General features: G+C 42.5%; 1 protein-coding gene across 1 annotated transcript in view; it reads right to left on the reverse strand.

Annotated features, from left to right (window-relative positions):
* The window catches only part of msh3 (mutS homolog 3 (E. coli)), a 258,875-nt gene that overhangs the window by 134,826 nt on the left and 100,852 nt on the right, over positions 1 to 23,197 (reverse strand). Inside the window, exons 16-18 of the mRNA XM_059969397.1 lie at positions 20,737 to 20,801; positions 11,716 to 11,832; positions 8,736 to 8,843 (exon numbers count right to left, since the gene is read on the reverse strand). Of these exons, the coding sequence (XP_059825380.1) occupies positions 8,736 to 8,843; positions 11,716 to 11,832; positions 20,737 to 20,801 (290 nt within the window). The remainder of the gene's footprint in view (positions 1 to 8,735; positions 8,844 to 11,715; positions 11,833 to 20,736; positions 20,802 to 23,197) is intronic.

The following is a 23,197-nucleotide window of genomic DNA, read 5'->3' on the forward strand; positions in this document are numbered from 1 at the left end:
ATTCCTAGATCTCTCTGTTCCACTGCATTCCTCAATGCCCTACCATTTACCCTGTATGTTCTATTTGGATTATTCCTGCCAAAATGTAGAACTTTTGCACAGTACTGGAATCTGGACAGTGACAAACATTGGTAACAAGCAGAGATTCAGATTCACTTACTTATTCCATGGTACATCAAAACACACAGGGGAATGCATCTTCTGTGTTAACAACTAACAGAACCTAAGGATATGCTGAGGGCAGCCCAGAAGGAATACTTAATAAAGGAAATCCGAACAATGCCTCTGGAAACAAGCTCGGTCAAATGTATTTTAAAAGAGAGATAGAGACAAGAGATTCTGCAGATGCTGGAAATCTGGAGCAAGACGAGACAAAACACTGGAGGAACTCAACAGGTCAGGCAGCATCTATGGAGTACTTTCACCAATCAACTTCTCAGCTCTTCACCCCATCCACTCTCCTGGTTTCACCTATCATCTACCACCTTGTAGTTCTTCCTCCCCCTCTCCATCTTACTCTGCCTTCTCTTCTTACTTTAGAGTTCAATACATCAACTGTTTACTCTTTTCCATAGATGCTGCCTGGCCTGCCAAGTTCCTCCAGCATTTTGTGTGTGTTTCTATGGAGGGGAATGGGCAGTTGGCCTTTTAGGCCGAGGCCTTGCATCAAGATTGGAAAGGAAGAGAGGAAAACCGGACTAAGACGGTGTGGGTAGGACAGAAGATAAGCCTGGCAGGTGATAGGTGGATCCAGGGAGTGGAAGGGTAGGAAGGGGAGGGAGCGGGAGAAAGGAATGATGTGAGAAGCTGGGAGAGGGTGAGGGGGAGAGGTAAAGCCATTCGATAAGAGAGGAAGGTGATGGGCAGGTTATAACAGCAGAGAAGGAGTTAGAGAAAGGGAAACATGGTTAATTTTTCAAGTTATTGAGATAAGTGTGAATAGACACTTCCAGCCCTCTGAGCTGCGCAGCCCAGCAATCTTCTGATTTAACCCTGGCCTAATCATGGGAGAATTTACCACAATGAATTAACCTACCAACCGGTACCTCTTTGGATTGTGGGAAGAAACCTACATGGTCACGGGGAGAACGTACAAATTCCTTACAGGCAGTGGTGGGAATTTTAGTCCGGGAAAGCGGAGGGGAGTGATTACCAGAAATTAGAGAAATTTAAATTGACGCCATCAGCTTGGAGACTGTCGAAGACTAGTCTTTTTAAAGAGGTACCTGAACGCACACAAGGAGATGGCTGGTGAAGGGTATAAGGTAGAATATCTAAAGGGAACCTGAGGGGGAACTTCCTTCACTCAGAGCGTGGTGAGAGTGTGGAACGAGCAGCCAGTGGAAGTGGTTAGATCTGAATATTTACCATAAGTTTGCATAGGTATATGGGTGAGTAGGGTACACAGGGCTATGGTCTAGGTGCAGGTTGATGGGACTAGGCAAAATAATAGTTTGGTGCAGACTAGATGGCTTGAAGGACCTGTTTCTGTATTAGACCACGCGATGACTCGGAGTCTAAGAAATCGCCTTGTATGTAGGTAAGTTAGTAGCAAATCCAAATAAATGAATGATATCAGACCAGTTAAATTGACCTAAGTAAGGCAAAGGCAGAAAATCACCAAAATAATGAGGGGAGCTGTGAGTTATCTTGGAAGTCTTAGGTCAGTAAGACCACACCACAATTCAATCTTCTCTCCAATGATTAGAAAAAAAAACACAAAATCTAAAACAGACCTAACTTTTTTGTGCTTCTCAACAGAAGCAAGCAACCCTCTGCCTTGTGTTCAGCAACTTTGTTTAACCTTGGGGAGAGGATTTACAATGTTTAGTTAATATGGGATTAATAGCTAACCACATGACTAATGCCTATAAAGACCACACCAAAGAGGGATTACTAGTTTCCCTTGCATGTGTGACTTTAGTGACACGTTTTATTTTGCAAAGAAAACAGTTTTCCTTAATTTAAATTCACAACTTGGTCTTATTGAAAATGAACTCAAGCAACACACACAAAATGCTGGAGGAACTCAGCAGGCCAGGCAGCGTCTTAGTAAAAGGATACAGTCGACATTTCGAGTCGAGACTCTTCAGCAGGACTGGCCTTGGCCCGAAACCTCAACCATACTCTTTTGCATAGATGCCGCCTGGCCTGCTGAGTTCCTCCAGCATTGTGTGTGTGTGTGTGTGTGTGTGTGTGCCTTTGTGTGTGTGTGTGTGTGTGTGTGTGTGTGTGTGTGTGTGTGTGCCTGTGTGTGTGTGTGTGTGTGTGTGTGTGTGTGTGTGCGCGCGCGCGTGCGTGCGTGCGTCTCGGATTTCCAACATCTGCAGAGTTTCTCTTGTTTGCAATTGAAAATGAACTCATTGAATTTTACTTCTAAATTGGGGCACAGCCAGACTGCCTTGTTTAATGCCACAAGTCAGTTTAAATGCAAATCCAGTTATTAAGGAAAACAGAATTTTGCTTCCTTAGGAAATACCAGTTCCAAGGAGAAGCCAATAACTTTACCTAGTCTTATCTTCACTGAATTAGACGTTTGGTTTGTAATGCACACAAAATGCAGGGGGAACTCAGCAGGTCACAGGGTTTCATCAAAACTGAATGCAGAAGTGGATATAAAGAGCTCAATAATTAGATGCAATCCAAAATTTTACAGAAAGGATTTCGAGTACGAAAGATCTCTGGGGATACAGATCCATAATTCATTGAAAATGGCATCACAGGTAGTTAGGGGTCAAGAAAGCTTTTGGCACATTGTCCTCCATAAATCAAAGTACTGAGTTCAAGAGATGGGATGTTATGTTGATGTTGTATAAGACACAGGTGAGGCCTAACTTGGAGTATTCTGGTCACCTACTGTACCTACAAGAAAGATATCAATAAGTTTGAAAGAGTGCAGGGAAAGTTTACAAGGATGTTGCCGGGACTTGAGGACCTGAATTATAGGGAAAGGTTGAACAGATCAGGATTTTATTCCCTGGAGAGCTTAGAAGAATGAGCGAAGATTCGATAGAGATATGTAAAATTGAAGGAAATAGATAGGGTAAATACAAGCAAGCTTTCTTTCACTCAGGTTGGTTGAGACGAGAACTAGAGGTCATGGGTTAGGGTGAAATGTTTAAGGGGAACATGAAGTGGAACTTCTTCACTCAGGAGGTCGTGAGAGTGTGGAACAAGCTGCCACCACAAGTGATGGATACAAGCATGATTTCCACATTGAAGAGAAATTTGGATAGGTACACGGATGCGAGGGTGTAGACGTCTATACTTCAGAGACAGGTCAATCTGACTAGGCAGATTAATAGCTCAGTATGGACTAGATGAGCCAAAGGGCCTGTTTCTGAGCTGTAGTGTTCTATGCCTCTAAATATTTACACCCCAGTGCTAAATGAGGCAGAAGACCTCATAGAATATAGAACAGTACAGAGCCTTTGACTCACAATGTTGTGGCGAACTTTTAACCTACTCAAAGATCAACCTAACCCCTTGCACAAAGCTTTCCATTTTTCTTTCACCCATGTGCCTATCTAAGAGTTTCTTAAATGTCTCTAATATATCAATCTCTCACCACTCCTGGTAGCACATTCCATGCATCCAGCAAAAAATCCTAACTCTGACATCCCCCTATACTTTCCTCCAATCACCTTAAAATTATGCCTTCTCGTGTTAGCCACTTCCATTATGGGGGAAAGAATTCTCCAGCTCTTCACTCTGTTGATGTCTCTTATTACCATGTACACCTCTACCTAGTCTCCTCTCATCCTCCTCCTCTCCATTGAGGAGCGCCCGAGTTCACGCAACCTCGCCTCCGAAGGAGGTAAATTGTAAACATTATTGAAACCCCACTGTGAAGGACCTGGTGGGTTTTCCATTGCAATTCCTAAATCCACAGAATTTAGACACTCGAAGACAGCTGCAATCATCTGTGCAACACAACCTGTTATTATCATGTTCAACTACCCCACCCCTTCTAACCAACCCACAGAAAAGAAATGCAAGTCTTATGACTTTCTAATTAAAAGACAGAGAAGGAAAATTGTAGCTAAAACGTCCACCTGAAAAACTAGTGGGAAAAGACACAGAATGCAGAGACTATCATTCCCTCTAGTGTATACAAATTGGACTCAGTAGAGTTGTAGAACACAACAGCATCAAAATAGGCCCTTCAGCTTGTCTTATCTGTGCCAAACTATTATTTTGCCTAGTCCCATTGACCTGCAACGGGACCACAGCTCTCTATGCCCCACCCACCCATGTACTGTACCTATCCAAATTTAATTTACACGCACCACTTTTGCCGGCAGCTCATTCCACACGCTGCAAGCCGTGACAGTCTCCCTCGCTCTCCGCTACACCCCCCAGCTTGGTGCCGTCTGCGAATTTCCTGATCCAGTTTAAAGCATTCTTATCCAGATCATTGACACAGACGACAAACAAGGGACCCCAAAGGACCCAGCAGCAGTCCCTGCAGCACGCCACTTGTCACAGGCCTCCAGTCAGAGGCAACCATCTACTACCACTCTCTCTGGGTTCTCTCATGAAGCCAATGTCAAAAAAAAAACAGTTACAATAAAAACACAGTATTTTCATTAAAAACCAAGGAAGGAAATTCGCAGGCTTTATCTATCCATGTGTCACGGCAGTTTAACAGTACTGAATGTATTTCAAGAAGTTATACAGCATAAAATAATATAGGAGAGGCAACTATTCACTCCATCATAACTTATTCTCTGAACTATCAAACTTTGGGGTATTTGCATTATGGACTGAAAAAGTCACTAAAATGGATGAGCAAACAAGCTCAGTTATAAGGGGAGAAGAAGAACTTGCTCTCTAATTGCCCTCCTTCTTCACACATACACAGCATCCAGTGGCATTTCACCAGGTAACTTATTAAAATCCCTGCCACAGCATGAACCAATAATATTAACAATCAGCTAGTCATTAAAGGAGCTCCTTATCTAAGAAAGGCTGTGCTGACATTGGAGAGAGTTCAGTGGCGGTTTAGAAAATGGTCCTGGGAATGAAAGGGTTAACATATCCGTGGTGTTTGATGGCTCTGGGCCTGTACAGGCTGGAGTTTACAAGAATGAGGAGGGATCTTATTGAAAGCTCTCCAATATTGAAAGGCCTAGACAGAGCGGACGTGGAGAGAATGTTTCCAAAAGCAGGAAGTCAAGGACAAGGGGGCACAAACTCAGAAAAGAAGGATGTCCCTTTAGAACAGGGATGAGGAGAAACTTCATTAGCCAGAAGCTGGTGGACCTGTGGAATTCACTGCCACAGTCAGCTGTGGAGCCATGTCACTGGGTATATTTAAAGTGGAGGTTGATAGGCTCTTGATTAGTAAGGATGTCAAAGGCTATGGGGAGAAGGCAGGAGAATGGGATACAGAGGGAGAATAAATCAGCCATGATAGAATGACGGAGCAGACTCAATGGGCTGAACGTCCTCATTCTGATTCTATGTCTTATGGTCTAAAAGCTGACATAATCAGGTACCAATTGGTTATTGAACAACATAGAGCACCACGGTATTGTATTGGTTAGCACAACTTTATTACAGCTTGGGCTGTCGGAGTCTGGAATTCAATTTTGATGTCATCTGTGAGGAGTTTGTACGTTGTAATGTTGAACCAGGTTTATGCAGATCAAGCGAAACAGAAAGCACATTCTCTGAAAAGGTAAATTTATCACTTATTTACAAACAGTAAAAATTACACCAAACATTCTTGCTTCACAAGTTACAGACACTACAAAGCTGAATATTCAACAAACATATGTCCATACAACCAACGTACTTAGCTGAAAGCACATGTAGAGCATACCTTCCCAATGGTCACATTCACCACTTGCCTGAAGACAAAGGAAGAGAACTAGCACCTCCCACATGTGCTCAATATATATCCAGGATATTTGCGACAGAATGCCAAGCGCTATCCAATGGGAAAAGCAGCTGCAGTTTCTAATCTAACCAATCAAGTGACTTTCAACAATCAGAAAAACACATGCCCCTCCCCCCAACAAGTCACACGTGGGTTTCCTCCGGGTGTTCCAGTTTCCTCCCACAGTCCAAAGACATTCGAGTTAGTGAGTTAATAAGTCACTGTAAATTGTCCTGTGATTACACTAGGGTTAAATATGTGCGTTGCTGAGTCGTGTGGCTTGTTGGACTACAGGGGCCTGTTCCATGCTGTATCACTAAACAAATATAAAAGCTTAGCTACCATCTGACATCCTCCGATACAATCTCAATTTTAACGTTTGCTGAAGAACTTTTAAGATAAATAAAATTAAACTCCATAAGGTTTTTAACGCCATTACTAATGTCAGTATAATTTAAGATAGGATACATTACTTTACTTTTACTTAGAGAAGCTATTGTGTTTCCATTGTTCTTTTACCATGTAATCAAATCATTAAACAACTCAATGTCCTTTTAAAGTACCGTGGATTCTGGTTAATTGGGCTGACAGTTAATCGGGGCAGCCTCTGATTAGGGACAACTCTTAAAGAATAACATCTAATCAGGAAAATTGCCAGGACTCCCTTTATTTTGGACCCAAAGCCATTTAATTGGTTGCTGAACTGCTTCTAACTAGTGTCAGTCACATGCACTTGCATGGCCATTGGACGTCACACAGTGCTTAGAGCAAATAGTTTTTAAAATAGCATCTGTTGCATGTGTTTGTGTTAACAAAATCCAGTGAATTTTGATACTGATACAGCCGAGAAGTAAGCAGCAAGGTAATTTGAACTGTTTTGTTCACTATGGTTTCAAGCATTCAGGCTTGGAGATGCCAGAAGCAGCCAGGAGTGAAAATGAAACGATTTCACTACTTCAGCAGAACTACAGAGAACTTTAAAGCTATTGACAATCATCTTGAATGCTGCAATGAAAATGAAGATTTGGAGGAGGCAATCATCAAAAACATAGTATGAAGGCAGTCCATTACCTGTACCGATTTTGTTCATTTACAGTCAATCAATAAAGTATGTCAGCGAGCACTGAATGAATTTCTTTGTCGATAACTATTACAAACTAGTACACAGTTTTATAGTACTGTAGTACTATTGGTAGTGTTCTAATTTGTTTTGTATTTTATTTGAATACATAATTAGTCTGTTTGTCTTTTTTATACCGTTTTAACTATTTCCATGAAACTTCAGCTAACTGGGGCAACCACCTTATTGGGGCCAATATGTACTAGACCCGATGTGTCCCAATTAACCAGAATCCACTGTATTTTAAATATAAGCAATTGCCCTCTCGATACACCATGTGCATCACATCACCTTGCTGTTACTCGATCCACAACTTAGAGTCATAGAATCACACAGTAACACAGGATGTAGGCAGGCCCTTCGGACCAACTCATTCGCTTGGTTAAAAGTTATAGCCAAGTGTTCCAAAGCTACCTTACGTGAAATCAGGGAGCCAAGGGTTGGAACGGGGGTTTAGTCTTACAGAATAAATTGCACTTAATATTAATTAACACACGAGATTCTGCAGGTGCTGGAAATCCACAGCAACACACACAAAATGCTGGAGGGATTCAGCAGGTCAAGCTACATCTATAGAGAGCAACAAGGAATCGAGGCTTCAGGAGGGAGGGGGAAGAGGCCAGAATAAGGTGGGGGAGGGGAAGGAGCACAAGCCAAAGGTGAAAGATGAAACCAAGTGAAGGCGAAGATATGTGGGTGGGGGAAGGGGTGCCATAAGAAGCTGGGAGGTAATAGGGGGATAAGGTAAAGGACTGAAGAAGAAAGAATCTAATAGGACAGGAGAGTGGACCATGGGAGAAAGGGAAAGAGGAGAGGAACAAGAGGGAAGTGATGGGCAGGTGAGGTGAAGCGAAGCGAAGTTGTAAGAGGGGAACTTTAATGAGGAATGGAAAAGGAGAGAGAAGGTGAAAGAGAAATTACTAGAGGTAGGAGAAATCAATGTTTATGCTATCAGAGTATTCATATAAATGACATGTTGGTTCAAGGATAAGAAAGAGGCTTAAGTTCAACACACAGCCTGCAAACTGACCAGTCAGAGCTTTGCCAAATAAAAGTTTCTCTGATGGAACAGTGTTCTGCCAGATGTAAAAATAAACAAAGATCCTATCTGTCCTTTGGAAAAGAATGAAACAGATGCTATGGCTCAATTTAAAGGAGTTTTCCTGAGGCCCAGGCCAAAATTTGTCTTAATTTCCAATTTAATTGAACAGAGTATCTGGTTAGTCATTTCAGTTTTGATTTGTGGGATGCAGTCTGCATTACATTGGTTGTTGTATAGTTCAAAATGACAACATCTGTACAATCAATAAAGTATTTTCATCTGTCCTTTATTCACCTTAAAGCTGGGAAACATACTGATAACATAATAAGGTCCTTCTTTCTAAAGCAAAATCTACACAGTAAAATGCCAGTGGTAGCTGACAGACGAAGTGATGGATGCGGGTTCGATTTCAACATTTAAAGGAAATTTGGATAAGTACATGGATGAGAGGGGCATTGAGGGCTATGGCCCAGGTGCAGATCAATGGTACTAGGCAGAATAACAATTCAGCACAGACTAGATGGGCCAAAGGGCCATTTTTTGTGCTCTGGTGCTCTATGACACTAGCAAAGTTGGCATGAGTAAAATCCAAGCAAAACTAGATGTGAATAGAAGAATTAAAGCAAGATCTTGAGAAATCCTTAAGATGAATACAGGAAAAAGGCAAGGTCAAGATTATACTTCATTACCTGGTATATCCTTCCTGCTTAGCAACTGCAGCCAATGAGAAGATGCAGTCAATGGTTGCCAGGTGACCAATTGCCTTTCTTATTCCGTGGTAGTGCTCACCAAACTGACTGTGCATGAACAGAATGAGAATTACTTTGAGAAAATCAATTACAACGTAAATATCCCTAAACAACTTAATATACTCAGTAGCCAATTCATTATGTACAGCTGCTCATTAATGCATCTATTTAATCAGCCAATCACGTGGCAGCAACTCAATGCACACAAGCAAGCAGAAATGGTCAAGAGGTTCAGACTGAACATCAGAACGGGGAAGAAATATGATCCAAGTGGCTTTGATAGTGGAATAAATATTGGTGCCAGACAGGGTGGTTTGCATATCTCAGAAACTGCTGATCTCCTGGGATTTTCACACACAACAGTCTCTAGAGTTTACAAAGTCTGGCGCAAGAAACAAAAAAAAATCCAATGAGTGGCAGTTTTGTGGGCAAAAGTTCCTTGTGAATGAGGGAGGTCGGAGGAGAATGGCCAGACTGGTTCAAATGGACAGGAAGGCACCAATAACTCAAGTAAACACACCTCATGATGGTGATGTGCCAAAAAAGCATCTCTGAATGCACAACATGTTAAATTTTGAAGGGGATCAGCGACAGCAGCAGAAGACCACGAGCATACGCTCAGTGGCCATTTTATTAAGTACAGGAGCTATCTAATAAAGAGGCCACTGAGTGTACATTCTTGTTTATGAATCCTGGTAAAATATTTAATCATTATACTCAAACGTCCACCAGATTTGGAAGGTAGTTAAAGAAGTCAACTGAATAATTTTCCTGAAATAACAAATTACCGAAGGAGTTTCGTTTCCCTACTTCACACAATTCCTTTAATTTCAATGATGCTCAGAGATGAACTGGTATCAGGTGCTTGTTTTCCATGGGAACGACAACAAGTCAAAGGCACTATCTTAGCTCTTGGCAGAATCTGGCATCCTAATCAAATTCCACCAAGCAAACAGTGACAGCACTTCAAATTCAGCTGATGGGCTATTGAATTATCTTTAAACTGGCAGAGATAAATGTAGCTCTTTGATTATTGCATTAAAGGAAAAATGTCCTCTTCTGACAGAGCATAATCAGATGTATACATCTGCATGACTTTTATTGTGCCTTTTCAATAACAATTTAAAGCATTGTTGATTCTTATGGACTGGGATGTTAATTACTCTCTGTGAAAGAACTAGACATGGTGCTTAAGTGGATAATTAAACAGAGATCACAACATGCCCATTGTGTGTGGAGATGAACAGAGCTGAAGAAATCCCAACCGGGGCATCAGGCAAATGATGTTCAGTTCTGAAGGAGCCAACAGTGTTGATGGCACTGGGAAAGGCTTTGCAAGTTACATCATGTTATGCCCTCTCCGGTATACTTTTAGCACATGGAGACTTTTTGTCTTCTTACTCCCTCTTGGGGAACTGATTCCAGGTGTACAAGGTGACAAGAGGTAGAGTGGATAACCAGATTCTCCCCTCACCCCCCCCCCCCCGGCAGAAATGGCTAACATGAGGGGGTGTCATTTTACAGTGACTGGAGGTAAGTATAGGGGGGGATATCAGAGGTAGGTTTTGTTTTTACACAGAGATTGGTGGGTACGTGGAGCACCCTGCCATGGTGGTGGTAAAGACAGATTAATTAGGGGCATTTAAGAGACTCATAGCCAGGCATAGGAATGCTAGAAAAATGGAGGGCTTTGTAGGCGGAACAGCTGGATTGATCTTGGAGTAGGTTAAAGTGCCAGCGCAATATCTTGGGCCTAATGGCCTGTGCTGTGCTATAGTGCTCAATCACTGTAAATTGCCTTAAGATTCAGGGGAGAAGATTTAGAACGGAGAGGAGGAGAAACTATTTTTCTCAGAGTGGTGAATCTATGGAATTCTCTGCCCAGAGAAGCAGTTGAGGCTTCTTCACTAAATATATTTAAGAAACAATTAGTCAGGTTTTTACATAGTAAGGGAATTAAGGATTATGGGGGAAAAGGCAGGTATTTGGAGCTGAGTTTACAGACAGATCAGCCATGATCTTATTGAATGGCAGGGCAGGCTCGATGGGCCGGATGGCCGACTCCTACTCCTATTTCTTATAAACCAATCAATAACAATTCCCATCAATTATCCATCATTACATACTTCCAACAAACAATTTTCAACCTAAGCAATTTTGTTGATTGGGCCATTATATCTACAGTACTGTGTTAAAAGTCTTAAACAATGCAAGGTACTACATATTGCTAGGGTCCCTATTCCTTTTGCACAGTACTGCATTTGTCAACATGGAGTGGAGAAGGAACTTGTAAATCTGGTGGGAGCAAAAAAGTTTGGGAATGGCGAGGGTGGAGCACCACAGCTGAGGTGTGGGACAGGTGGCAGAGGAGGAGTGCCAGGGATGGGGGAGTGGCGCAGGGTGCACCAGGCAAGGTCACTTGGTTCCTAAACAGCTGGCTTATCGATCATTAGAGAATGTGTCTTTGGTGCTTCCAGCTCCCTCCCCTCTTTCCCAAACATAATTCCCCTTTCCCACTCTGAGACACATGTCATAGTTTGATTTTTTTTGTAGCAGCAGTACAGTGCAATATCTAAAATTACTGGAGTACCGTGCAAAAGTCTTAGACACCCTGTCTATATACCACATGTCCCTAAGACGTTTGTATAGTACAGTATGCCAGTAGTATAACTTCTCAATATGAAATATAAACAATATGTAGTCTATTCAATGGTTAATACATATAGAAGGCTGCTGAAGGAGAACAGAATGCAATGCTCCAGCAGAACAGTTTTCTACTTAAGGTCTTGAACTGAGGCACAAGCCTTCACATAAACATTTGTAATTGCATTTGATCTATTTAATTTCTCCGACTTCATTCAGAGCTTCAACAATCAGCCTAACAGACAGTTCAGATGCAAAGTTAATACCGCTGACGTACTCCAGTAATTTCAGCCACTCCGCATTGCAGTCGAGGACAAGTTGCTCACGAAGCTGGCACAGCTGCCTGTGCTTCTCCACGATGAATGGGGTATGGAAGCGGACGACAGCCTTTGTGCTGTGGATAAAAGGGAGCAGAACCAAGGTCACTAGAGTAATCATTAATGTCACTAGTAAAGGAAGTCAGATTCACAATGGCTCCTTTCGGAGCTAACCTTGAAAAAGAATGAATGAGAAAGAAATGTTGTACAAAATCTGGATCCTGCATGGTTCACTACGCCATTGGAAGTAGTCAAAAACCAAGGTACATCCTTCAAAATCCATCTGCACGTAGACAATCTTTCACATAGAAGCTTAATTTAACATTAAGAAGTTTCCTACTAAAATAATCAGGCAAAAAAGTCACATCATAATTCAAGACTTTGTACTGTATCTCTAGGTAAATATAAATATAGCAACATATATGAACTTTGATAATAAAATTACTTTGAACTTTGACCTGGGGCTGCTAAATAGTGATCAAAGGCAAAATAAATTTGTTATCGAAGTACGTAAATTTCACCATACACTAACAGGAAAATAAAGAAATACTGTAGAATTTCGGAAAAACTACACACAAAGACTCACAAACCACCAATGTGCAAAAAAAAAGCAGTCAAAATTCAAGATTGTTTAATGTCATTCCTTGTGCACAAGTGTAAGGAGCACAAAACAATTGTTACTCTGAATACAATGCAGCACAAAAAATCCACAAAAGGTAAAGAACCCGATAATAATAAAAACACAATAAATATAAATAGAAGAGAGCTAGGTTGATTTTATGCCTGTACAGTGATGCTAGGCTGTTGAAGTAATATAAATTGATGAGGTGACTTACCGGAAATAAAGTAGTGATGGAGTTAGTAGGTGGAGGTGTTGCTCAGCCTGACTGCTTGGGGAAAGTAACTGTTTTTGAGTCTGGTGGTCCTGGCGTGGATGCTACGTAGCCCCCTCCCTGATGGGAGTGGGACAAGCAGTCCACAAGCTGGGTGGGTGGGATCCTACATGATGTTACTGGCCCTTTTCCAGCATCTTTCTGTATATACATCCTTGATGGCAGGTAGGCTGGTGCCAGTGATGCATTGGACAGTTTTGACTACCCATGGTCGACCCTTCCTGTCTGCCACAGTGCAGTTTCCGTACCAAGCAGTGATGCAGCTTGTCAGGATGTGCATCTATAAAATGATGTATGGATGTGCAAAGTCCAGCTCCCTTCAGCCTCCTCAGAAAGCAGGGGAGCTTCGTTGCTTGTGTGGGATGTGTTCTGGGACCATGCGAGGTTGTGTGAGGTGTGGACTCCCAGGAGTTTGAAACTGCTTGGAGTTTCCACTGTCAGAACTCCAAACAAACAGGACAGGCAAAGATTAAAGTCCAAAGTAAATAGATGTCACCATATCCAACACTGAGATTCATTTTCTTGTGGATATACTCAATAAATCTATAGAATAATAACCATAACAGAATCAATGGAAGATTGCAAAACTTGGGTGTTCAAGAGTGAAGACGACAAACTGTGCAAATACAAAAAGAACAAAAATTATAATAAATGAATAAATAAACAAACAATAAACAACAAGACATGAGATGAAGAGTCCTTGAAAGTGAGTCTATTGGCTGTGGAACCAATGAAGCAGATTGTTTCAACAAGATTGTTGCCCTGGCTCTGACAGTTTCATAATCCTTGCGACTGCTGACTGAAAAGCTGCAACAAGACAACTGTAAGTTAAACAGCTGTCAGCAAATGCTGCAAGTTATAGAATGTTGTGGTGAGACAAACTATTTCAACCTTCAGTAAAGAGACATTTATATAATTACATTTTTAAAATTACCAGGTTTTAGAATGACACAGCACAAGATGGCCACGATTAACCGTCTGCTGCCACTTGACAATTTCACCCCAATTACATTCTCGGATTCCAGGAAATCCTGTAAGAGGGCCACAACCTTGCCATGACTTGGAGTTTTGCGTGCCTCAATGACCCGGAGAACTATGTTGGCTGCAGTTGGGACTTTATGCTTCGGGTCTTGGTAGGGTCACCCATGCCAAACAGGTTAGAGGCCGGACTAAGAGTGGTCCACCGGTCCTCCAGGTTCAGAGATACAGCTCAGGGTAACAACCTTGACTGATAAAACAAAACTGTTATGGAAACAGCAACGAAGAATTCTTCTACATCCGAGCGCGGTGGTATTCCTGAGTCTTCACTCGGGACTTGTGTGACTGACAGTAGTGAAAACCGAGAGGAAGCGACTGACACAGAGCCCAGAACACTACCAGAGACACAGGACCTTCATTGTTCCCCTAAACACCAGTGGCATAATGGGCAGCAAGTTCCAAGAAATACAGCTTCTGAAAACTGTGCAGTGGACTCTAGAATATAGAACATTACAGCACTGTACAGGTTCTTCAGCCCATAATGTTGTGCCAACACTTTGACCTACTCTAAAATCAATTTAACCTTCCCCTCCTACATAGCCCTCCATAATTCTATCAGCCATCTGCCTATCTAAGTCTTTAAAATGTCCCTAATGCAACTGCCTCTACCTCCCCCCCCCCCCCAGGCAGCACGTTTCATGCACCCACCACTCTGTGTGTGTAAAACATTCTTCTGATATTTCCCCTGCACTCTCTCCTCCAATCACCTTAAAATTATCTCCCCTCAGATTAGCTATTTCTGCCCTGGGAAAAAGCTTCAGGCTGTCCACTCGATCGATGGCTCTTATTATCCTGTACACAAAATGACTTGGGGGTCCTTCATTCTTGTAACCAGCCTGGTAAATCACTTCTGCACCTTTGCTAAGACTTCACTATCTTTCTGGGAATGTTGCAACCAGAAATTAGCACCTGCTGTGAAACCAAACCAGTTTTCATCAGCGACACAAGAGATTCTGCACAGTCGTGCCTCTGGAAACAAGCTCGGTCAAATGTATTTTAAAAGAGAATGGGACAAGAGATTCTGCAGATGCTGGAAATCTGGAGCAACACACAAAATGCTGGAGGAACTCAGCAGGTCAGGCAGCATCTATGGAGGGGAATAAACAGTTAACATTTCAGGCCAAGGACCTTCATCAGGGCTGGAAGCAAGAGGGCAGAAGTCAGAATAAATGTTTAATCAGTAAAAGTTTTGATACCTATTCCTCTGTAATAAAAAAGAGGCATAGATTAAGTTCTCAGCCAGAGACTTTTTCCCAGGGCAGAAATGGCTAAAATGAGGAAGCATATTCTTAAGGTAATTGGAGGAAATTATAGAGGGATATCGGAAGCAAGTTTTTTCTTATTTACACAAGAGTGGTGAGTGTGTGGAGTGCTCTGCCAGGGGCAGTGGTAGAGGCAGGTAAATTAGGGCATTTAAAATTGTCTTAGAGAGGCACACAGATGAAAGAAAAATTCAAAGTATCCAAATATTCGAAGTTCGTGTATTATCAAAGTATGTTTGCAGTCAGGGTTACGTGTGAGGGAAGGATTAGTTTGTACTTGGAGTAGGTTAAAGGGTCAGCACAATATCATGGGCCGAAGGGCCTGTACTGTGCAGTACTGTTCTATGTTCTACAACACTATTTTACTCTCTTTTTGCATGATTTTTAATATATTTCCTTTTGTAACGTACAGTAATGTTTTGGGTATTGCACTGTACTGCTGCCACAAAACAATAAATTTCAGGACATATGTCAGTGACGAAACATCTGACTCTGACACATTTTGTACTGTCAGTTACAAAGTGAATAAACAATGCAAAGAACAGGAATAATGAGGTAATGTTTATGGGTTCATGGACCATTCAGGAATTTGGTGGTGGAGGCGACGCTGTTCTTCAATCATTAGGTGTTAATTCAGTTTTCGTTCCTTTATCAAAAATATAAAGGTGGAGAACAAAGCAGAGGGATTAACAAAGGGGTGACGAGAGGACATGAAGCAGGTGGATTCTCTGGGATGATTAGCAAACTGATGTAAGGTAACAGTGTAGAAAATAGAGGCATTGCCAGTTCTCTGGTAAACTTATGTACGTAACATGGTGAAGAGGCAGAGGTGGGAACAATTAAAATCAATAATATATCGGTAAGTTTGAAGTTCACTTTAGGTCCAAGGGATTACATAAGAGTTTCAGGCACCAGCCAGCAGGTGAAAGGTTGGCAGCTGTAAGTTTTTACAGTAGACAAGCTGCTACAGTCAGATTATTGATGGAAAAATAGAGGTAAGTAAATTACATTTGCAAAATGAGAGCCACCATGGGCTGCAATTACATAAACATCTGAAGAATTCCTCTGTAACCTAATGGCGTCACAGCAACAACCTCTCACTCAACATCAGCAGATCATCGGCTACAGGAGGAAAATGTCTGGGGTCCTGGAGCTAGTTCTCATTTGGGGGACTGCAGATGGAAAGGGTCAGTAGCTTTAAATTCCTTGGTGTTACCCTATCAGATCAGTCCTGAGACGAGCACACAAGTGCCATAACAAAAGCGGCACGGCACGCCTCTACTTCCCGAAGAGTTGGTGCAGATTTGGCACGTCATCTAAAACTCTGGCGAACTTCTATAGCCGTCCAGTGAAGAGTATCCTGACTGGAAACACCACGGCTGGATACGGAAAGCCCAGGAATGGAAAGGTCCACAGAAAGAGGTGGACACGTCCCAGTCCAACACAGGAAATGCCCTCCCTACCACTGAGCACACCCACAAGGAGTGACAGCACAAGAAAGCAATCCATTATCAAGAATCCCCATCATCCAGGCCACGGTTGCTTCTGGCTCTAATAAATTGATGTAAATGCACTTGCTGGTCCATTCCCCATCACTGACGCCGACAGAGGCATAAGGTGGATGTCAGGTTCCCGGGGGGACCCGGGGTTGATCAATGCAGAAGAACACTTCAATGAACATTTGGAGGGACAGGAAGGGTCGACACATCGACAGCAGCAACAGAAACAATTCGGACTGCTAGTAGAACAATGTCAGAGCTATGAGCAACACCGCAGTCTGCCACACTCCAGAAACGACAACCATCAGGAGCCCCTGTTGGATCTGGTGCCCAAACCTCACATTGGAATGCGGCCTGTTTCAGTCGAGACCACAGACAATGACAACAGAGATCATTTATTCAGCAAACATCATGGAAACTTTTAAGTTTTTCCAAATTCTGTTAATATATTTCCCCACGAGGCAGGGAAACAGTTCCCAGCAACTTCCTGTTCAGATTACCAGTTTCCTGCTTAATAGCAAATCAAGTTTAATTATCATTCAAACAATACATGAACACAGCCGGATGAGACAGCGTTCGCCTTGTCTATTTGTATATTGTATCTTTTACGATGTGGGAATACTCATTTACACTGTAATCATTGTTTTTGTAATCTTTCATAGTTAGTTGAAATATGTACGTTTGTAATCCCATTATTTATGTACCAATTTTATTTTGTTGTTATTAATAATAATAAAAAGATGGAAAAAGAAAGAGACAGCATTCCTCTCTAGCCAAAGTGCCAAAACATACACGTGCATTCAAAATGAGAGAGAAAGAAAAGAAAAAGTCAGGAAAACATATTTTTAGTCCAAGACCTGAGCGAAAGGCCCTGCAAACTGATGGTTCCCGGCAGATCAGCAGCAATTCCACTGACCCAACACTGGGGGGGCAGCACTGACAGGACAGACTATCCCCAACCGAGCACAGACGCCACACTGTACCACTTTCAGAGTCTCCTCTTCAGCTGGACTGTAGCGGCAGGCAAGCCCGCGGCCTGAGGCCTAGTCCTCACTTTGACAGAGGCAACTCTCTTCTCTTCCACCTGTCTCTCCCACCCAACAGGGAAAACAGGCCTGAGGCAACCAACATCCAACAGGGTCTCGTGATTGCAAAAGAAACGCCCCAGACAGTCACTCGCAGTTTCTCTGCCCACTGTCTTTGCACAACTTTGGTGTCTTCGACTAGCAGGCAACAGCACGACCTGCACCCATGTCAGCTCCTCCTAACCTAATCCAGCTCCTCGTGCAGCCTGGTAGCCTGATTCTCCTCCCTTCTCTGAACCACCGGCTAGCTCCTACGATAGGCCAGCTGGCCATCCCGAACCACAAGCAGCTCACTAATGTGGTAGACCTGCTGATCTCAAATTTACTGGGGTCCAGTGTAGTCTTACGATCAAAAAACCACATTTAACAAATAAAAAAACACCTTTGGTTACCCCAGGAGAGGCCACTGCTTCTACACTCACCACAACATTACTAGAACAAGCATGTTTCTTTGCATCTATTCAGATCAAGTAACTTTATTGTCAAAGTACGTACATGTCACCATATACAACCTTGAAATCATTTTCCTGTAAATGCCTGCAGGAAAACTAAGAAATACAATATAATCTATGAAAAAATATACGTAAACAAAGATAGACAAACAACCAATGTGCAAAAGACAAACTGTACAAATAAAATAAATAATACTGAGAACATGAATTACAAAGTCCTTGAAAGAGAGTCTGAAGGTTATGGAATCAGTTTAGTGTTGAGGTGAATGCAATTATCCACACCGGTTCAGAAGCCTTAAGGATAATAACTGTTCCTGAACCTGGTGGTATCAACCCAAGGCTCCTGTACATCCTGCCCAATGGCACGAAGAGGAAATATGCAGGCTCTCCATCTGAACATCACAACCCAGCTGGACACTCAAACCTTGATGTGTGGCCTTGCTCACAGAATGCTGCAATTTGGTTTAAAATACAAACGGTGAAACAGCATAATGTTAATTGAAATATAGAATCTCATAATGTGTATTGATTTAGAAACAATCCCTGCCGGCCAGTAAAGGTCAAATCATAGTTTCCGGCAGGAAAAGGCCAAAATAACTACATTACAACAGTCATAGAACATAGAAATCTACAGCACATTACAGGCCCTTCGGCCCACAATGTTGTGCTGACCATGTGACCTACTGTAGAAACTACCTGAATTGCCCTCCCACACAGCTCTCTATTTTTTAAAGTTCCATGTACCACGTCATAGAGTCTTGGAGTCACTGAACACTATAGCACAGAAACAGGCCTTTTGGCCTATCTAGTCTGTGCCGAACTATCTAATCTGCCTAATCCCATCCATCTGCACCTGTACCATACCCCTCCCATCCAGGCACCTATCCAAACTTCTCTTAAATGGTCAAGTCAAACACATATCCACTCCTTCCTTTGGTAGCTCATCCCACATGTTCACTACTCTCAAGTGAAGAAGCTCTCCCTCATGTTCCCCACAAACATCTCACATTTTACCACTAACCTATGACTCTCTAGTTCTAGTCTCACCAAACCTCTGTGGAAAAAGCCTGCTTGCATTTACCCAATCTATACCCTTCATACTTTTGTATAGCTGTATCAAATCTCCTCACATTCTTAAACTCTCCAGGGAATAAAATCCTAACTGAATCAACATTTGACTAAAACTCAGGTCCTCCTGTGCTTGCAACATTCTTGTAAATCTTCCCTGCACCCTTTCAATCCCAGTGATAGCCTTCCTGTAGCTAGGTGACCAAGACTGCACACAACATTCCAAATTAGGCCTCACCAATGACTTATACAACTTCAGTGTAACATCCTAACTTCTGTACTCAGTACTTTGATTTATGAAGGCCAATGTGCCAAAGGCTTTCTTTACAACCCTATATATCTGTGACGCCACTTTCAAGGAATTATGGATCTGTATTCCCTGATCCCTTAGTTCTACCGCACTCATCTGTGCCCTTCTTCCCAGTGTCCTTGTTGGTCCTCTCAAAGAGCAACACCACACACTTACAACCCTATCAATCAGTGATGTCACATTCAAGGAATTATGGATCTGTGTTCCCAGATTCCTCATGTCTACCACACTTCTCCATGCCCTGCTGCTCACTATGCAAGACCCACCCTGGTGGGTCCTTCCAAAGTGCAAATCCTGACACTCGTCTGCAATTAAATTCCATCTGCCATTTTTCAGTCCATTCTTCGAGAAGGCCCAGATCCCCACTGCAAGCTTTGATAGCTTTCCTCACTGTCCACCATGGCCCCAATCTTGGTGTCACCCACAAATTAGCTAATCCTGTTTACTTCATTATCATGCAGATCATTGATGTAGATGACAAACAACAATGGACCGAGCACTGATCCCTGTGGCACACCATTAGTCACAGGCTTCCAGTCAGAGGCAACTATCTATTACCACTCTCTGACTTCTCCCACAAAATTAATGTCAAATCCATTTTACTACCTCATCTTGAACGCCGTGCAAATGAACCTTCTTAACCAACCTCCCTTGTGGATTCTTGCCAAAGGCCTTGCTAAAATCCATGTAGACAACATCTACTGCTTTATTTTCATCAACTTTCTTGGTAACTTCCTTGAAAAACAATAAAATTGGTTAGACACGACCAACCATGCACAAAGCTATGTTGACTATCCATAATCAGTTCATATCTATCCAAATACTTATACATCGGGCCCCTCAGAATACCTTCCAATAACTTTCTCACAACTAATGTCAGTCTCAGTGGTCTTTAATTTCCCAGCTTAATCTTAGACTGTTACTTAAACAATGGAACAATATTAGCTACACTCCAATCCTCCAGTATCTCATCTGTTGCCAAGGAAGTTTTAAATATCCCTGGCTGGGACCCTGCAAATTCTGCACTAGCCTCCCACAGCGTCTGGGTGAACACCCTGTCAGGCTCTGGGGAGAGAAAAGCGGCTTCAGAGGTTCTAGAGAGGCAAAAGATTCTGCAGATGCTGCAAAACTGGAGCAACAGTCACAAAATGCTGAGCTCAGCAGGTCAGGGAGCATGTGTTGACGAAGTCTCTCAGCCCGAAATGTCAACCTTATATTCCCTTTCGTGGATGCTGCCTCCCTGCTGAGTTCCTCCAGCCTTTTGTGCGTGTTCCCATAAGTTTAAGCGACCTTTTGGTAAATATTAGCAATATCACAATTTTACGAATACCTGAATATAGTAAAAATTATCCACTTCTGTCTACTATTACATACCTGGAAATTTTTGTCCACTCTGATGGAACGGTGTGCAGCAGAGAATTTTTCACTTCTATAAGAAACTAGAAGATAAAATACAAATTATTATTTTTGCACTCGGTGCCTCACCAGTGCACCTGAAGATAGACTAACAGTTACCACCATAATGGGCCTGGCTGGTTGACAACGGTGCAACAGATGGAGCTGCAATTGTAGGGGGCGACGGCTCTCAGAGTTAAAATATTGACACTAATCAGCTGAATTATCGTTAAAAAGCTGCAGATGCTGGAAATCTGGAATAAAAAATGACGGGCATATGAAGGTCAGACAGTATTCTGAGGAGAGAGTTATCATTTCCAATCAATCACCAGATATTGACCCCAAGTATTACACCGTCTCTCTCTACGCAAAATCCAGCCCCACCTTCTTGGGCTACCCCCCCCGGTTACAAGTGAGTCACGGCTCGACAGGCACCCAAAAGTCTGACAAGAGACAAAGCACCACCATGTGGTAGCTATATCTCTGCAGTAATGTACAAACAGTGTTCATAAGAGCCAATTAACATGAACAGTTATTTACTGTCTTCCGTGCCGGGTTACAACTTTCATATTTAGTCACTAATATTCAATATTGAACTAGTGTTCATCCTGTAATGATCAATAAACCAATTGCTTGGAATCAAATGACCCTGTCTGGTATCTCAGTGCTGGGTGCATCTGAACCCATGCCACCCCTCGTCCCTGGCACTCCTTCACTACCACCCCTCCCACATCCTCTGCCCAGCTCCATTCCCAACATCCTTTCCTCTCACCAGATGAACAAACTCTCCACTCCACGTTGACAAATACAGTATCGAGCTAAAGTCGTAGGCACCCTGGCTGTATATAAATGCCCAAGACTGTACTTTTACTACTCCTTCCATGGGAAAAATTATTTTGACTCTCTCCTCTATCTCTGCTGCCTTTGGTGGAACAGTGCCAACAAAGATTCTTATAAAACGTTTTGAGGATCAGCTGGAAGGGCAGCCGCACAGGAGACCACACAAACAGCATCTCCACCAGGACAAAGTAACAGCAACTCCGACAGGCAGGTCATGTCATTCAGATGCCCAGCTCGCATACCCCCAAGCAGATCCTTTGCTCCCAGCTGAGGGAAGGTCAGTGAGCTCCTGGTGGGGAAAGGACACGCTTCAAAGATCACATCAAAATCAGAATGGAGAAACTTGACACTACAATGTCTAAAAACTGGGAAGACATTACTCTCAATAGACACACCTGGAGGAAATCTGTTCAAGAAGAAGCTGAAAACAAGAGAGCGACTGCCACTGAGCCACAGAGAGCAAGCGACAGCTGTGAAAGGAGAGACTGAACAACCAAAAGACCCGACCACCAACCACGGCCACCGCTCACTCTTGTCCACACTGCACCAGGATATGTGCTCCCACATCAGCCTCTGCAGCCACCTGAGGACCCACCAATAAACAACCCCTTAGGAGAGTATCGTACTCAACTCGAACTATCGCACTACCAGTTACAATGGTACAGATTCGGGATGTCCTACATCCAATGGTTTTGATGGTCTTGAAGTATCAGAAGCTATCCCATTGTTTAATGGAATACGGCTTCACCTATGAGAACAATTACTTGTCAGTTTCCAAAGCAACTCTGTTAAATGGCCACCCGCAGAGAAAGCAGCAGGGAAGGGAAGAGAGGGATATGGATCTCATGCAGACAGATGGGATTTATCTACGCTCAGCACAGACACAGCAGTCTGAAAGGCCTGATGTTCTACTGAACTATTCTATATTCAAAGTAATGTTTCACTGAAAAGAGAGGAAATTGGTATTTTTATTAACCAAGGTAAATATTTGAAGAAATGTACTTCTCGGTATCATCTAACAGAAACCACAAAGAAGGAGCACTAATTCACACTAATTTATCAGTAATGAAATCCATTTTCAAAAGCTCATTACTGAAGAGTAAGTTATGTTTGCTGTCCTGAAACCTTTCTGGCCGGAGCAGAAGAATTTGAAGATAAACATTTGGCTTCATTCAGCTTAAGCCCGAGAATAGCAAGCTCCTCGTAATCCTAGTAAAGCTCGTTCATAATCACAAGCAATATGAACCTATATCATTAATCTTTGGAAATACCGTCATGTGGTGCTCAGGTTCTGAGACAAACAGCTGGACATTTGGATCGTGATCTAGAGACAAGTTCAAATCTAACCACGGCAGCTGGGATAATTAAATCTGCAATTTTAAAAAAATCTAATCTCAGAAGCAACAAAATCCTACCAGATACTCATAAAAACCCATGTACTTCACCAAATATCTTTACCATAAAATTTACCATATGTATCCAGTTGACAATTCCAACATGGATGATACTTTTATATACATAGCAGCAGAATTCGGCCCATCGAGTCTGCTCAGCCATTCCATCGTAGTTAATTTATTATCCCCCTCAACCCCATTCTCCT

This window comes from Hypanus sabinus, chromosome 5 (genome assembly GCF_030144855.1).
Source record: "Hypanus sabinus isolate sHypSab1 chromosome 5, sHypSab1.hap1, whole genome shotgun sequence".
Classification (NCBI taxonomy): domain Eukaryota; kingdom Metazoa; phylum Chordata; class Chondrichthyes; order Myliobatiformes; family Dasyatidae; genus Hypanus; species Hypanus sabinus.